This window comes from Hyperoodon ampullatus (assembly GCF_949752795.1).
Source record: "Hyperoodon ampullatus genome assembly, chromosome: 10".
Taxonomy (NCBI): domain Eukaryota; kingdom Metazoa; phylum Chordata; class Mammalia; order Artiodactyla; family Ziphiidae; genus Hyperoodon; species Hyperoodon ampullatus.
This window is the reverse complement of record NC_136923.1, coordinates 28,046,183-28,064,441: the sequence shown is the minus strand read 5'-3', so window position 1 is coordinate 28,064,441 and position 18,259 is coordinate 28,046,183. Positions and strand designations below refer to the sequence as shown.

At 37.4% G+C, this 18,259-nt stretch overlaps 1 protein-coding gene across 2 annotated transcripts; it reads left to right on the top strand.

The window, feature by feature from the left end:
- Positions 1 to 380: 380 nt before the first annotated feature.
- CEP15 (centrosomal protein 15) lies at positions 381 to 14,218 on the top strand. Of its 2 annotated transcripts, none has more exons than XM_079712783.1 (5): positions 381 to 427; positions 1,595 to 1,679; positions 3,089 to 3,212; positions 11,579 to 11,653; positions 13,802 to 14,218. In XM_079712783.1, exons 2-5 carry the CDS (start codon positions 1,627 to 1,629, stop codon positions 13,934 to 13,936), a joined length of 387 nt encoding a protein of 128 aa, XP_079568909.1. In that variant the 5' UTR covers positions 381 to 427; positions 1,595 to 1,626; the 3' UTR covers positions 13,937 to 14,218. The 2 variants fall into 2 exon arrangements, with proteins under 2 accessions (XP_079568909.1, XP_079568910.1); XM_079712784.1 differs by lacking the exon at positions 381 to 427 and adding an exon at positions 457 to 480 and having other exon boundaries at positions 1,598 to 1,679.
- The last annotated feature ends 4,041 nt before the right edge of the window (positions 14,219 to 18,259 follow it).

The following is an 18,259-nucleotide window of genomic DNA, read 5'->3' as shown; positions in this document are numbered from 1 at the left end:
CGGGCGCAGCATCAGATGCCCAGGGCGAAGCTCTTTCTTAGGCTCTTGTGGAATTGACTGTAAAGTCTCTGGACGACTTTGAAGTGTTTTTCCCCTTCCCCATTCTACTGTAATGTTCTGCCTTCTAAGACACCATTTTCACTCTCTGAAGTCTTTTCAACACATGCAAGTACCATTTAAAAAGCGCTTGAAATAGAGCTACCACCAAATGGATTTTCCCTGGGGTTCCTGAAGTCCTCCACCAACCTTCACTTCCTCAGAGAAGCGTCACTTCACTAGCCTTTGGTGAGAGACGCTCTCCTTTTATAAGGACGTGATGACATCACCTCGCGTCGCGTCGCGCTTGCGCAAAGATGGTGGCGTGACCACGCCCAGGTCTGCACCGAGACCTAGCGTCCACGCAGTCGGCAGTGCCCTCGCGGAAGAGGTCAGTGTGGGGTTCGGTGAGTGAGGGAGGTCCGACAGCAGGACGGCCTGCGGGTGAGTGCCCCGAGTGTCCGAAGGACGGCTGCGCTCTGGTGGGGAGGATACTGTTAAGGGGGAAGAGGGTGATGAGGAAAGTTCGCGAGTCCTTCCAGTGTACGCGGAATTTGAGTGGTCCGTGGGCTGATGACTCCTAGAAGCAGCGGATCTTCGGTTCAAAAGGCAGACGTTGTCTTGGGGTTAGTGTGAAGTGCTGATGGTGGTCGCAACAGAAAAGAAGTTACTTTGGACTCACTTCCAGGAATTTCCTTGACGCTGCATCCGAAACTGGGAAGAAGGCGGCGAGGATTGGCCTGCAGTGATTTCGTCGGAAAGTATCTGTAACTCGACCCCTTCCGGGCGAGCCTGCGAGTGATTGCTGTCCGTGGTGCTGAAAACAGAGCGGGCGCCTTGAGGAGGAAACCCGTTGAGGGCAGGACGGTGTTTCTGTTTCCCTTAGCTGTGCTCAGTGTCCTACGCTCCATGTGTGTGTGAAGGAAGGGCTCAATTAAAAAAAAAAAAATCAGTGCTGGACACTCAGGCGGTGAACAGACAATCAGTATTAACTAAATAAGATTTAGGAAAGCCAGTGCTTCATTCCAAGAAGGAATTTTCATTCCTGTTTTTTTATTACATCATTACAGCTCAAATTGCATTCTCCCTTTGGACAGGCACGTTCAGCTCTTGCACCCAACCATATTTGCCTTCAGACTCAGTCTTCCAAGTAGTTCACTAGACCTCTGTCTGTATTGGCCCAGGCGCTTTCCTCTGCTGAATTTTACACAGTGGGTTTTTTTTTCTTTCTTTCTGTTGATTCAATAAAATGTTTACTAGTCTTAGTACCAGCTGCTTGTTTGTTTTGAATTCTGATGAAGGTTAAAATGTGGGGGAAAAAAGAAGAGGGGAAATATGCTGTATTTACCTGTGTCACAGTGTTCTGGGATGCATCTGGCATATGGAAAACTATGTATCATGAGTAAAAGTGTTTTTAAGTGCATTCCTTTCATTTTATACATTATTATAGCTCAAGTTGTATTTTTCCCTTCTGAGAGAACCAGTGGATTGAGGTGGTGAATGATCAAATGTTGCAAAGCTGAGGACATGTGGTAGAAGTAACTTTGTTATTATTTAGCAGAAGGCTTATAAAGGCAGCTTTGATTAAAGATGACGTCCCTGTTTGCTCAAGAAATTCGCCTTTCTAAAAGACATGAAGAGATGTAAGTTTTTTAAAAAGGCTAATCTCAATGTATAAACTGTCCTGGCTTTATTAGTGAAACTGTGTGCATAGGAAGACTTAAAAATCTGTAAGTGTGTCATTTTAATTTTCTGACGCTTGAGAGATTTTGGTGTTAAGGCATGTCATTATCCCTCGAGAATAACAAAGATTAAAAGGTCTAATTGTTTTATGTCTTCTTAATTCTTGTTACTAATATCTAGGTAAATTCATTCTCCCTCTAACCTTTCTATACTCCACATTGGTATTTAATGAACTTCTCTAAACCTCTTACCAAGGGCTGGCTCTCATGGGTATGTGACTGTGTAGTCACAGGCCCTGCACTTGATGCTCTAACTTCACTATCTTGAAATCCCCAGTAATTTTTTTTTTAACGAGGGACCGCAAATAATTTTTTGTCAAGGAGAAATTTTTTCATTTTGCACTGGGCCCTGCAAATTATATGGCCAGTCCTGCACTTATATTTAGTGTTAACCCTTCTCTAACCTCTGTATTGTGGGCTCTCGTGTTTTCCTTTTCTTTAATTACCAGGCTATCTACCATGGCCTCCTAAGGTATTTTTCTTACAAAAATTACTGTTCAGAGACCTGGGGTTTTAGTTCTCCCCTCAAGAACAGCCCTATGCAACACAGTGTTTCTTGAAAATCTCAACTATTTGGGAAATGGTTACACTGTTAGGTGTACCATTTGTGTATTTTTTTCTCATCTGATCATTTAATAAGACCAAAATCTTGTAAAAATGAGCATATAACCAGGGAGAAACTTTTAAAGTCCATTATATATATAACAAAGTAGTTTGATAATTTACTTACACCTTTCTACATCTTTCTTCAATTAATGTTTTACCTTGTTGTGAGTATGCATGTGTAAACACAGCCTCTCACTCATATATGGAACCATCATCTTTCTCTTGGAAAAAGAGGAAAAAAAATATTTTTATTGCTTCTTCAAACATATGGAAGTTTAGCACAATTCTAAATGTGTAACATAAGATTCAGGGGTACTGAAGTGTTAAGCAGAAGGTTTCGTATAGCAAGTTATATCAACGTATGTGTGGGGAGGTATATATAAGTATGTGTACAAAGGGATATGTATTACAGTTTGCATTTTCACTAAATATTTTTCAACACTCTACAATAATTTCAAAAGACCAGAGAGGTTACAAAAACAGAAACATGTACTTATAGCATACATATGAAAATAAAAATAATTTTACCAAGACTTAAGACATACTGAACTACCTAAGTTTTTCACTGTCTTATTGACATGGTAATTGGCTTTCAAAACAGATTGAACTTGAAGGGAGGTGCAATTAAAAATGAGTTATTTATCAGTATATTGGTCAAGCAATAAAATGTTTCTTTAAACTTATATAATCTTCATTTTCTCTAGAGTATCACAAAGATTAATGTTACTTCAACAAATGGAGAATAAACTTGGAGATCAAAACAAGGAAAAGGCCTCTCAGATGCAAACAGCTGAGACTGCTTTACAAAGGAACCTTAGTCTTTTAAAGGTAAGATTCTCTGAATTAAATATATTTTCCCCACTATGCAAAAAGGTTTTAGGTCAACTTCATAACTTTGATTTATGTAATTTCTTCGTTTTGAGTCACAGAAAGAATTAATGAGGTACTGTCTATTTTTTAAACCCATGTTAATTGGACCAGAAGCACGGATTCTCATTTTTTAAAATGAAAAAACTTGAAGTTTGCTTAGGCTAAGGAAAAATCAGTCACCACAGGAAGAATTTTAAGGTCACCTTTGTGCAAGAATAAATACAAGACATAGCTTCTATCTTCCATCTTCTGTTATTCGTAGGGAGATCCTGAAACACGATAAAGCACCTATCATGTATTTAAAACAATTTGATTTTGCCCTACTGGGGCCGCAGTCAACACACAGAATTCATATCTAAGATAACAGATTTCCCCGATCTCTTTTGATGGTGATGGAGGAGGTGGTCAAAGTATGTGATTGCGCAAGGCCTCACCATTTGGCCAGTGTGCCCATTTGGAGTAAAATCATATGTGTAACATTTTTGGCTGCTTGCTATACTTTGCTTCCAGAATTGTATGGCTTCATCCATAATTAAAACCCTAAAGTTTGCTTCCATTCAAGCTTCCAAGAGATCCTATGACTAAAACATTTGGTAGTAAGGCTATATTATTTAAGTTATAAAGCAGTGTTTTCAGTTTTTTATTGTTAAATATTTTCATCGATAGGCATGATGTAGTTCTCTTCTGTCCTCACTAGAGGATAAAGGAAGAGGAAAATTCAGTTATCTTCTCAGCTTCTGGCAGTTTGATCCACAGTAATTTAAGTCACAGCCATAGTGCTACCAAAGCATTCTATATTGCCATATGTCTTACTTGCCCAATGGTGTTTGCAATATTTATTTTTAAGTGGAAATATATAGGATAATCTAGAATTTGCACTGAAAAGTCAGAAAATCTAAATTGGAAGTCTTGAAGGCTTGTTTGCTACTTATTACAGCAAGTGCAGGTAATATTAAGTGTCTTCCTTTTAATGAGAAAGTATTTGATGAATGCCCAGAAGGGCCTTACTATTGAGCTAGTTCTGCGCAGAAAGTGAGGATAATAAAGTAAGTATAAGTTAGAGTTCTTTAGATCAAGTAGCTTACAGGCTCAGTTGATGACATAAGGTTGTCACACACAAAATAGAGACCTTGTATGATCAAACGTTAATTAAATTATGTGGAATACTCAGCACTTTAGGAGTAAGTGTAAAAACTCTTTGAAAGCTAGAATATGCTATGAGGTCTCAGAGAGGAAGCTAAGCTGGAGCTGCATTTCAGTAGGCAGATGGGAAGGCATGCCATTGAATTTTTAAGGAAGATTCAAGACCAGAAGAAGAATGAATGGCCTTACTAATAATGTTCATGGGATCCTAAGCTAACTAGCTTGGAAAGTCACAGGAAACAAGGCTGAATATGTATTCTGAGACCAGATGAAGAAGTTGAGACTTGGTATGTAGACATAATATAGTACTGAAAGTGAGCCAAAAAAAAAGAGAGAGAGAGACTTATATAAGAAACATATGAATGGGTCTTTAAGAAAGAGTCATTTGCTATTTAGATGCAAAGTGATTTCAATAATGGAGAGATTGAATTTAAGGAAGGTAGCTCCTTGTCATATCTAGAAGGAAGATAATGAACCTAGTTTCATAGTCATTAGAAAACAGTTTGGTATGGTGTTTTTTCCCTTAATAATCAAAGTAATATATTCTCACTATAAAAAAAACTTGAAAGAGCAAAGATGAAAAAGCATACCTTCTATATCATCTACCCATTTAGAAATTAGTATATTTTTGTGTATTTCCTTTCAATCTTTTTATAAACATTTTTCAACTATCTCTTACATCCCAGATACAGTGCTTGCTGTTAGAGACGCAGTTTTTCCCCGTTTTTCTTTTAAACATACTTTGAATAATTGGATATGGAATTTTTTGTCCTTCTTTCCCGCATATTATTTTCTTTAACTTTGCGTATAATTTTAGTGGCTCTCTCATAGAAGTTATCGTGAAAGTAAAATAAATAGGACTCGATTACACAATTTGAGTTGGGAGAGACTTTAAAAAGCATATAGCTTAGATTCTTATCTAAAGGTCTTTTTTTTTAAGCATAAAAACTTTTCCCAAAGATATAAAATAGATAAAAAAGTGGACCTGCTTTGGCCCAAAGCCCTATCCATTCAGCCCTTCCTTGCCTGCACTGCTGTGGCTCTAAGGAACTGTGAAAACCAATGATCTGGGCTAATCCCTTAATTTAGAGATGAGGAAACCATAAGGTAACTACTCCTAATACCCCTTTGTCAAGAACAGGTTAAGTTATAGCAGGATAGGTACTTAAGTACAGAGTGCACTTGAAAATGGTACCATTAAAACCTGGCAGCATTACTATAAGATAGTAACAAAATAGGGATGACTGTATCACCGTCCATTATTTGACCTTACTCACATGTTCTGAACAATATCATAAACACTAAAAGGGCATGAGCTTTAACTTTCAGAAAGAAAGATATAACACTAGCATCTTTCAATGATATAGTTTTATACTTAGAGAAGCCAAAGTTGTTTCAAAACTGGTATGAGTTGAGTAAAATTAATGGATAAAATGTAAACATAAAAAAAAACAATAGCAATCCTATATATATACAGCTGGAAAATAGCACATTCATATTAGCAATCAAATTATAAAATATATAATTGGGAATGCTTTTAACAAGGGATCTGCATGAATGGTATTAAGATAATTATTACACTTCAGTGGGAGCTTTAAGAGAAAATTTAAATGGAGACATACGCCTTAATCCTGCCTGGGGAGACTATTATTTTTCTAAGTCAGTTGTCACAAAGTTATTTTTAGATTTAATAAAATCCCAACAAAAATTTCTCTAATTGCACTTGAAAAAATAAATTAGCAAAAATATCAAAGCATGATTTTAAAAGGGGAGCAATAAGAAAGAGACTAATTCCATCAAACATATTAGTAAAAGAATGAATATGAATCTAAGCGGTAAAGAAAAGTCACAGTGAAGGTTTAGTCAATAAATATAGAAGATAGCGGCCTTTGAAAATAGGCTCAGTGATTTTTTCAATTAGTATTAATGCAATGAAATTTAGCAAAAACATAATGGATTTAAAAGACAGAGGATTTTATTTCTACAGATACGTCCATGATATAAACTGCCATCTCTCTCACCTTTCCCTCCACAAAATTTAGTTTAACCCAAAAAGGCGATTTTGTGGTAACAAACATCCTCTTGTGAGGAGGATGGATGAACACTCTGGAGTGAGGAAGAATGGGAGCGTCCTACAGCAGATTCAAGATTCATGCCAGAGAGTAACATTTATACCTTCACCCACACTGCAAGCTTGGTTTTTAATTGCTATAAAAATTTCACACCTGTGTAAAAGAAGGAATAGAAGAATGTATTTCCATGCACTTATCACCCAGATTCAATCATTATCAGAACACAGCTAGCCTTGTTTTGTCTATACTCCTCACCCCCACCCCTTAAGATCATTTTGAAGCTAATCCTCAGACATTGCATTGTTTCATCTGTAAATATTTCAGTATATCTCTCTCTCTTTTTTTTTTTTTTGGCTGCATTGGGTCTTCGTGGCTGCGTGCAGGCTTTCTCTAGTTGCGGCGAGCAGGGGCTGCTCTTCATTGCGGTGGCTTCTCTTGTTGAGCAGCACGGGCTCTAGGCTTGTGGGCTCCAGTAGTTGCAGCATGCAGGCTCAGTAGTTGTGGCTCACGGGCTCTAGAGCGCAGGCTCAGTAGTTGTGGCACATGGGCTCAGATGATCTGCGGCATGTGGGATCTTCCCAGACCAGGGCTCAAACCCCAGTCCCCTGCACTGGCAGGCGGATTCTTAACCACTGCACCACCAGGGAAGTCCCTCAGTATATCTCTTTCTATATTTCAATATTTATTGCTAAAAGATCAGCATTATTTTAAGCAAAATCAAAATAACAGTATCAACCTAAGAAATTAACAATAAATCCTCAAATATCCAATCAGGTTCCAAATAAAATCCAATTTGTAATTGATACATCTCCTAAATTTCTAAAAGTACTTCCTGCCCTTTTTTCCCCCCTTTTCATGTATTTGTTAAAGGAACTGGGTCATTTGTCCTGTCGAGTTTCTAGATATTGCTAATTCTATCACTGAGGTACCCACTTAACACGTTCCTCTCTTCCCCCTCATTCCTATAATTGACAGATCTAAGTTGTGCTGTGCAACAGAAATATAATTCAAGCCACATATGTAATTTTAAATTTCCTAGGAACCATTGTTAATAACGTCAACCTAAACAGATTAAATATTATTAAAATTTCAAACAAAATATTTCAAATGTAACTGCTATTAAACATTAGTAAATATTTTATATTCTTTTTTCTTACTAGCCCTTCAAAATTCAGTGTGTATTGTGTGCCTACAGCACACCTTAAGTCAGACTTGTACATTTCGAGGGCTCAGCAGCCACATAAGGCTAAGGAATACTCCACTAACAGTGCAGATTACAGAGGCCTGATCAGATTGAAGCTCGATGTTTTGGGGAAGAACACTTCCGTAATGCCAGGCTCTCTCTCTCTTTTTGGAATGTTAGTCATTGATGATCATTGCCTAAGTATATTCATTAGGGGTTGCAAAAAGCAATATTCAATTATTTTATTCTCATTCAACTGCTGATTATTTATATTGAGAAACTTCCCCTCATCAATTATTTGGTTACACTGAGGTATATTGCACAGAGGAAAAAGCATGATGAATGCTTGATTCTATTTACTTTTCAGAATAATAGGTTGGTTCTCTAGTATCTTCCAAAAGTGACCAATTAGGTGTTGTTGGTTTTGGTTGCTTTTTTGTTTTTGTTTTTGAGCTGTCTGGGATTTGAAATTTTTCAATCCATTTCCATTTTTATTCCTACTTATTCTCAACTTGTCCCATTTTTACCAAGTGAGAGCCTCGTCAGATTAGCTCCTGAATGCTTGTGATGGCATCTTAACAGTCTGACAGTTTCCTTTCTTTCTGGTCTGATGCAATCTGCCAGGCTCATCATGTGCATTTGCTGCTTAGACCTGGAGTTGGCCATTGTTCCAAGGAGCCCTGGATCCTTTTGGTAGGAAATATGTTCAGAGCCCTCTATCTGGGCACTAGTGGGGTTTATTGCAACTTTTTTTTTTAAAGATAAAATACATTAGGAGCTCATATCAGAAATTCCAGAATTCCAGTTTGCAAGACATTTAACTTAAAAAATCATGGATCTTGTACCTCTAAGTTCCTTTCCTCAAACCAAAAATCTGTCCCAAAGAATTTCCCAATACCAATGTAACTACTGATGTACTTTATCCTGTGATACAGACAGCACTGTCACCACCCATGTGATTACTGAGAATGGTTTTCAGTAACATACTTTTTACAATCCTTTTTGTCATTAGGGTGTATCTCACTAGGGATGCTCAGTCAAAATACTGTGTTCTAAGACCACTTTATGTCATTCTTCTCCATGTGGTTATGCCACCACTAGATAGCAGTTAGATTTGTTTCATTTTATTTTCAAATTTGTAGGGATTGCTTTTTCATTTGTTCTCTGACTATATAAAATTTTAAATGGTCTAGTGACAAATCTATACAACAAGGCAACAAGGTACAGGTAAAGCTGGCCAACTAGCCTTTCTTCCTCTCCTCTTTTTTCCTTTTCTCCCCCTACCCCCTTGGGTGCTTTGTAAAAAAAATTCTTTTAAGTTTTTGGTTTATACTCAGGAAACTTTGATACCTCAGTCTGTATTTATTTAATGAATATTTAAGTACCTAGTACATACCCTGCACTTTGTTAGATTATCAGATGCTTAAAGGTTGTATGAGACACAGCCCTTACCTTTGGGCAGCATATAGTGTAAAGGAAGGTTCTTATATGGAAGTATTAAGATTTAACTTGCTATAGAAGGCTGGGGTCAAATCGCCAAGATTTTGGGTCAGGCTAAGGAAGGCATGTTTGATCCTTTGTGTTGTGAGTACCAATTTTCTTTTTTTTAATCTAGGGGAGGACATGTTTAAGGTACTTTTTAGCAAAACTAATCAGTTCCATGTTAGGTATGGATTGAACTAAAGTGAGATATGGCCTAGGCATGAGTACAAGTAAGTATTAAATATTTGTTGAATGAAACAGCATTGAGAATGACATGGAAAGGCTCGAGGAGACATCCTGATGGAACAATACAGGGAACTTTGCATTTTTCAATGGCAGGAATAAGAAGAGTTGGAGTTTGAGGATACAGCATAGCTATCTGAGTGGGGAGAAGTCCCACTATTATACATTCAATACATTCAGTGGAAAAAGATGAGTTTAGTGTTATCAGGTTGAGAAATAAGGGCTAGGAAGAAAAGTTAGCCATCCCTCCTCAGTAATAATTAAAGCTAGATCAGCGACGGTCTTGGAGGGAGAAAAATTAAAAAGATGGGGACAGATGTCACAAATCTTCAGAAAGCCCACCCTGAGGATTAAACCAGAGAAAAAGGAGGCACCTGAGGAGAAGGAGTCCGAGAGGTAAGCGAAACATCTAAGAAAGTGAAATATGACTTAAGCTAAGGACGAAGTTCTCTGGAGGGGTGATAATCCCTTGTTGAAATGCTGCAGAGGTGACAGTTGACTTAGGCCTGCTTAGGTGAGGCTGACTCAGGCCTGCTTTTCCAGGCCACACGTCCCTCCTCCTAAACTCATCTCCTGCCCTTTGTGTGGCAGATCTGCTCTTCTCTACGAGATATTCAGTATCCTTATTTTCTGATCTTTAAGAAGAATGTTTAATCTTGCCTATAGGTGCTAGTGGCACCCAGATCTCCCAGTAAAGATAACTTTGTTCTTAGAATAATGGTAAAATTGGGGTTCTGATTTTTATTGTTTGATTTCTAGAAGTAAAAAGTGGTTCTTCCGGGACCTTCTTCAATTTCAATGTAATCAGAAGACTTGGTCTCCCATGTCTGTTGTATCATCGGCATCAAGAGCTCTTTAAGCCTGAGTCTTGGCCGTGAACTTCTGGTATGGGAGAGACATGCTGATAGCTGGGCTTTTTACCCCTAAATTGTTGTCTTTCCCCTTCAAATCACCTTCCTCTAGACAGCAGGTGCATTACTGGTTGTGCAACTTCGGGGAGTCCCTTTAGGGAGTTTCCTGTTTTTCCCTTTTCCATTTCACACCCATTCCTTGCTCCCGCCGCTGCCATCTGCTATCTCTTTTCTCCTGTTCAGCGTTGGCTTCTTCACACCCCACTCCCACGCCCTTTTCCATCGCTCTCCTTCTGTCCAACAGCCCTGTACTTAGATCACTCCAGTGCTTGTACATGGAGCAGAGAACTTTCTCTCTTCTCTCAACTCACTAAGCTCAAAGGAGAGACAAAATTCACATGGCCTTCAACCAACACCCTGGAAACTTGACAAACCTAAGGAAGCAGAAGACAATACAGGTGCTGATTTGGGGAGTATTTATTTAACAGGGCTTGAATATTTCTGTAACAACTTGCAAAGTCTTACATTTCTGGGCGTGAACTTTATGCACAGATCTAGATAAAATCTTTACTGACGTATGAATCCACCTTAAGTATGCTTGTGTTTCTACAAACATAAGAGAAAACACAAACATCTACAAGTTCAACTACAAAGTACCGCACGATACTTGAATGCCATCAGCTGAAGGATGTATCAATACTACCTAGGAATAAAACTTGCCTTTGAGATTAGCTTAGCAATCTGATACTAAAAGTCTAGATAGCATAGTGAAAGGTTCTTGTTGCAAAGTACTCAGGTACCTCATGGACCTTTTCAATATGGGAAGTATTTGCCTAAGTATAAAATTAAAAAATGAAATATTGAACAAATGTAATGTGTGTCATTCATATACCATTTGCATGATCTGGACAGACTAGAACTCTTCACTTTGAAGGTCAGCCTAGCATGGGTCTGAGTATCTGATTGTTTTTCGTATCAGAATATTTGACTATTTTATCCATCTGGCTGTTTTTAAAGGATTTTAAAGCTAAGTTAATACTCTGAACAGTTTAGAGGAAGTTCTTTTTCCAAGAATTATTGGCATTTCCTAGCTACTTAAAATGAAAAAGGCAGAACTTAGAAGTACCACCCCCATCCCTGCTTTTTATTTTAAAATAAGAAACCCTGCATCCTCTCTTTGAAACCGGTTAATTAAGCAGTGATCTGTCAGTGCCTGTCCATCAGTTCAAACTGTATATCCAGAGGAGAGTTGAAGCGAGAGATCTGGGATACAGATATTGCTATTACAGGTGCCATTTGTGTGTGTGGTTTAAATACATTTTGTTTTGAAAATGCTTCTATCTGTTACAGGATATAGAAGCGGCAGAGAAGTCTCTACAGACCCAGAATCATCCAGTTCCACCGCCTGAGGTGGCTTCTCTTGAGGTGAGAATCTTAAGGAACAAATGTGAAAGAAGAGACCCTCAAAAAAAAAAAAAAAGAGGAAGAGAGGCTCTTCGGTTAGTAGTGCATTGTAAGTGGCTGTGTATGTATATATCCCAGATTCCTTCATTCAGTAAAATAAATGAGATGTGTCTCACTGATTTATGTCCACAGTGCCATGCTTTGTATGTAGTGGGTAATCTGTAAGTATCTGGGTTTTAAAAAAATTTTACATCAAGTGAAAATTTTATCAAGACCTTGTGTCTTTTCACCGAGTCACTTAGAAACGACTCTCTTGTTAAATCCTAACAGACAATATGCACTAAATCTTAAGATGACAGCCTAACCAAAATGCTTTTCCTGTTGGCTGATGTTAGAAGTAGCAGCTCAGTCTCTTCACCAAAGATGCAACCAACGCTATTTAAATGCATATTATCATGCAGTATAGCGTGGCTTTTGTCTGTTTGATTTTGCTCAGTTCAAGAACAGATTGGGAAGATGGTTGGCAAAAATAAACCGTATTTGGTATACGAATGTATGTGTGCTGAAAGGGAATTTGCTACATATAGAATAGTTTGATTTTATATTTTTAATGACCTTTTTTCAATACAGTTTTTGTTTGCTGCCTAACCAGGGATGTGAATAGATTCAAAAATTAAAGGCTGAGAATTTGCCCTGCAATTTTCTGTGTCATCTAGAGTAATAAGGAAAGGCAGTGATCAAGGATAGAAAGAACTCCCGTTCAAAGTTGTGCCTTGGGCATGTCTTTTCCTTTGTTGAATTTTCCAATACCTTACTCTGGCCTGTACAGGGCCCACACAATAGGGGTTAATCCAGCCGTGAATGGCGGAGAAACACCCAACCACAGGCCTTGGTTGGTATTTTTCTTAGCTAGTCTCGCACAGCAGGATAACCTTTATTTTAAGTATGTGAGGCTACTTCTTAGACCACATGCATAGATGCATAGATACATAGAACCCCTCATCATTTTCAGCTTTCAGAGCCCTCATACCTTTTTTTCTTTTTTTTTTTAATAACAGCATCTTATTTTTTTTATTTTTTACTTTTTGGCTGCACCAGGCAGCTTGCGGGATCTTAGTTCCCCGACCAGGGATCGAACCCGAGCCCACCGCAGTGGCAGTGCTGAGTCCTAATCACTTGACTGGCAGGGAATTTCCCCCACCCCCTACCTTTTTAATGCTCAATGTGAATAATTATGTCTCCCCAATGCTATCTAACTCTTTGACTGAGTTCTGAAAATGAGCTGGATAGTGATGATCTCATATCAAATGCCCTCCTATGACACAGAGCTTTTGGCATCTGACTTTTCTTTGGCCTCCTTAGGGCACTCAGCCAAGAAACCATGCAAGCATGTAGATGCCATACAGCAATGCAGTATGAGCTTCTACAGCTTACAGACTGCTACAGTCAGTCTAGGAACACAGCGTCTCAATTTCCAAGTTACTTGAATTAAAAATAGCTAGATGATGTTGATATTATTGTTATTATCCAAAAAAATGTGGGAAGAAGTTACAGTTTGCCATATCAGGTGCTCTTCTAAAAGATATAGCGGGTGCATAATTTTGGGGATGCATAACTTTAAATGTTTTTCCCCCCTACAATTAAGAGGTCAGTTCACCTGAATCCTCCAGCATGCCCCTTATATTTCAGGTGCTGATCTCATCCAGGTCACATCTTTTTCTGTTAGTTCTAAAGCAGTTGTTCATGTTGAATCATTTCACTGTGATAATTTTAGTATGGGCAATCACTTGGTATGGGATTGGGAACAGTAAACAAAAACTTTTAATGATTGTGTAGCCATAAATGATACTACTGGTAATAATCACAAGATTGGCCACAAGAGGGCGTGTAAAATCACAATAAAACTGTAAAACCTGTAATTCTGCCAGGCTCTAGTTTTACTGAGAAATTTGAAAATTAACACTAGTAAGTAGCCAGATTTTTTTCTAAAATTAACATAAAATATTCTGTAGAGGAAGTGCATTCTACGTATATGTGTGAGAGTGTGTGTGTGTGTGTGTGTGTACGCACACACACACTTAAGTGAATAAACATTTAGACTATTATGAAGAGCCAAGTTCAATTGCTTGATATGCTTTTTTACTTTTGGATGTTGGTTTTTTTTTCCAGACTCTTTACTGGGCATCAGTAGAAGAATATATTCCCAAATGGGAACAGTTTCTTTTAGGAAGAGCACCATATCCTATTGGTGTTGAAAATCCAAATGAAGCAGAAGATACCATTCAAAAGGAGGTGCAGCAATAGCTTCTTCACATACTATTTGAAAAACCTATTTAGGAAAGCTGAGTGTTAAAAAATATGCAGATCACTGCAGGAACTTTAGGAATCAGACATGTTCACGTTGTCTCATTACTTCCTCAATGACAATGAAGATTTGAGAATCGACTTGGAACTTTCAGGCCATCACTGCAAGACCTACTACTCTTTCAGTGTCATGAATTTGCTTTCTACCAACCCATGGAAGTGTTAAAAGCTGATATTGAAAGGTGGACTGTTGATTAAATAAGCTGCTGAATGAGTGTTGTGTGCTGTTAAAAAATAAAAAAAAAAAGTCATTTACTGTCACTGTCACCTAAACAGTGAATACCAGTAGTTCTGATTTTACATCTTCTATAATCTTTACTTTTCAGTTATTTTGTTATGGGGATAAGGCTCAGGATCCAAGTGGTTGTTTGCTCACTCTTTTAGCTTTTGAACAAATGAAAAGACAGTGACAATCACTTAGTATAATAATATTGATCAGGAAATAGATTCATAGGATTTTGTCCCTCATAGATCACTGGACCTGTAAAAATTCTCGAAGCAAGAACTAAACTACCAAGCATTCAATAAGTAGCCAGTTTCAGGAGGGCTCAGACTGGGTTCTGAAAAAGGACACCTATTAGAACTGGGAATGGTCGCTGGATTTTGACATGGTTATTTAAAGATTGCCAACCCTGTGAACACAAATAACTCTTCTCTCATCTTTTCATCTTTAAATCTACCCTTCCCTGTCCCTTCTATTTTCTTTATTTCTCAAACAACTGTCAGTCAGAAACTTTTGGGTCACAACCCTCAATAGCTTTGGGATTCCTCAATCCACCACTGCTGGAGTGCTCAAAAAAAAATTCTAATTTTTCTAATTATAAAAGCAGCTCCTGCTTAGGAGTCCACATCACAATGAAAGATTTTCAATTTTAAACTGGTTTGTGGTTTTATAAGACGACAATAGGACAAACTAAAAAAAAAAAAAAGTCCATTGTGCTGATAAGTTCCTTTAAACTACCATCTTGGAAATATCCTGTTGAGTGGGTGTTGGTGTGGGTAACAATAATGTTGTTTTCATAGCATGTGCTGGCAGATGAGCACACTTCTCTACAGTGTTAACAGTTGTAATTAAGGAATAAACAGCACAGAGTGTCAGTCCGATGACAATTTCATCTATAGTGTCACAATACAAAATGTCACAAAATATTAGAACTGTTATATAACTATAAAAAGGATTGGCTTAAAAGCCAAAAGCCCTTTAAAAAAAGGAAGACAGAGAAAGAAAGAAAAAAGAAAACTGGCATAGGGACCAGAACCGTTTTATACCTTCTCAAGAATGTTCTGTCATGAAAATAAATTGATATATATATTTTTTCCTGTTACATTACAGTTTGGTTTCTAGCCATCCAGTTGATTTAGCAGGAGAATGCAGGGCTTTTTAGCAGCTTTGAATTGGTAAACAGATTTAGATGTAGTAGAGAGAACATGAGGAAGTTTTTTTTTTTTTTTTAACATCCAATCTTTCCCAGCATATGCACATAAGAAGGTGAATGAAGCGATGTGAAACTTATTTCTCTTTAGTCAAGTGAAAAAAAGGCTAAACATTTGTTGAGATGGTAAAATATTGTGTCAAGCAAGTAGGCATATTCCAAAATTAAACAGTGGTTGATACATGAGCCGTCCTCAAATATTTGAGCATTATGCTTCCTTTGAGTTCTGTAAATTAAAGCACCAGTAGGTTAAATTAAAATACAAAATGAATAGCAATTTAACCATCTCAGGAAAGGTTCAGGTTTTTTTCTCCCCTAAATTGACTAACTTGCTACATCTTTTTTTTTTTTTTTAACCCTCAATTTTAATGTAACCTGGCTTATGATTTAGGGCAGAAGGGAAGCTATTTCTAGGCTTCAGTTGTACCATTTCCCCCATTTCTAGTTAGTACCTCAGAAACTCCCAGAGGGGACTTTATTCCTGGCCCCCCCAGAGTTTTCCCCCAGCCCCCTTCTTGTAGAATGGAACAGATTGCACCACATGGTGTATGTTTAAAGATAAAAACAATCCTGAAGAGACCTAGATACCCCATTAAAGGGCATTATATTCCTCATGGTAAATTAGCTTTATGTAGGAATTTTCAAATATTGTTTTCTGTAAGGAGGAGAGAAATACAGTATCTAACGTACATTTTGTACATAATTAGTAGGAATCAGACAACGAGAAAGAAATGTCATCTACTGAGACTTTTTCCTCCCTCTTCAGTGCCCTTACCATACACTACATTGTACCCACTAATCTTTATGAAAACTATGAATTTGTATTTCTTTTTTTTTAGAATAATGGAGTTTTCAAAATAAACCCTATTCCAATAATTTTTCATAGCCTTTCTTGGATTGTTGCAAATGCATAAATATTCAAAGATCACTTTCTGCTGAACACTTCTTGTGTATGATATTGAGTATTATTAAACCATAAAATGCTAAAGTTCAGAAGGAGCTGCAGTTTTTCTCTGAACTTGAAAAAAATAATTTTACTAAGTACTCAGGAAAAAGCCTAATACTCTTGAAACCAGACATCTGGTCTTCCCCATGCGTAGGGAGCAGTGTGAATTAAAGTGATGTCAAACGGACAGTTTTTCTCTGCCTTATGTATAAGGTGTTTTAACTTGCTAGCTTAAGACTTAGATGAGAATTAAAATGATCTTTAACTGTATTTACCATTTTGTCTTCTCTGCCTCATCCTCCCTTTTCTATTAAAAAAAAAAGAGAAAGATGTATCGGGTATATTTATTTTTGATTCAAAATTAAACTTATTTGGAGGCTATTTTGTCACTTAGGAGACAACTGGAAACACTGGGAGTAGAGTGGGGAAGGGGTATGTGAAAAACCAGGGTATGCAGTCACCAATTTCAGGCAGGAGGAAGATATTAAGCTTTAAACCCAGTGTAAGGTTTTACTGTGTAAAATTTAATGCACAAGGCCATGAATTTGGCTTTATCTACAAAATACATTCTTTTCCTTCCTTAGTCTATTGTCTTTTTATTCTAAGCCAATTCACATCATTTTTTTTAAGAAAGTCTCTTGTTTAAAACAAAATAAAGTTTTAAATCTCCCTGAAGAGTTTTCTCCCCTTTTCAAGAATTGCCCAAACATAATACCTACATGGCTTAAAACACCCTTCATTGCAGTAGTCTATTTTGACCTCTTCCACTTTAATTAGGATAGTAAGTTATTTTTTTAAAGAGTTGCTGACCAAAATCTATTCTTCAGAGAAGGTAGTAACTAGATGGTGAATTCAAACAGTAAAATAAAGTCTATGAAAAATATGGAGAAAGGGAAGGGGAGAGAAATTAGTTTGAGAAAGCTTTAAGTTGGAACGAGAAAGTGTCTCTCTCTCTCGTGGTGTTTTTGTTTGTTTCTCATATAATTCAGAAGTTAATTTGTCTACGTAGGAAATTTAATTCTCTACTGCTAATAAGAGAATGCTTAGAGTTTTCTGGGACAAACATGGGGACATGTCAAACTTCAGCAATTAAGGACAGGATTGATTTGTGGATTTGACACCTGGCATTGTGATCCCGCTTTCTAACTGGAACTGAGATTATATCCTTACTAAAATCCAAGACAAGGAAAACGAGTCCAACAAAGACAGAAGCTAAAAAACCGCTTCCGGACATCATCTTACTTTTCAGAGTCAGGTTTCCTTGCTTACAAGAGAAAGGACTGGGTCCCCTACATTGTAATAATGTTTTGAAGTCCTTGCTATTTTAAAAACCCTAATTTGTGTCTCAGACAAAGACAGAGACTGAGGCTCTGCTAAAGTAGTAGCCTGACCACAGTACAAATCAATAAATAGTTGCACAGAAGGGACAATGAAGTGTTCTTATTTTAGAAAGTAGGGATGATTTAGTTTGTTTCTCTCATTTTGATAACTGGCCCATTTAAGCTCCACTGTTATAGTCAAAGGATTTTTTATTACTCCTCAATAAGTCTAGGTTATCAATGCAGAATTTTTTCTGATGTTTTACACAATACCACTTTAGAGACAATACAGTCAAATTAGAAGGAGACAAATTTCCATTTATAATTTTGCCTACAGTCTATCTCTGCCTTCTTTCATCTCCCAATACAATATCATTATTTTTTTATACCTTGTCTCCAACCATTTATAAGGTCTGTAACACTTATAAATGTATCATTGTACTAGAACACTCTACCCCAGAAAAACAAATACTGAGTTATTCAAAAAAAGCCTAATCTAGGGCTTCCCTGGTGGCGCAGTGGTTGAGAGTCCGCCTGCCGATGCAGGGGACACGGGTTCGTGCCC

Excerpts from the sequence above, each read along its gene's own strand:
- CEP15 (XM_079712783.1), top strand. The coding sequence starts at position 1,627 with ATGACGTCCCTGTTTGCTCAAGAAATTCGCCTTTCTAAAAGACATGAA. Across the intron at positions 3,213-11,578 it reads GGAACCTTAGTCTTTTAAAG|GATATAGAAGCGGCAGAGAA; the intron begins GTAAGATTCTCT and ends TATCTGTTACAG. Across the intron at positions 11,654-13,801 it reads CTGAGGTGGCTTCTCTTGAG|ACTCTTTACTGGGCATCAGT; the intron begins GTGAGAATCTTA and ends TTTTTTTTCCAG.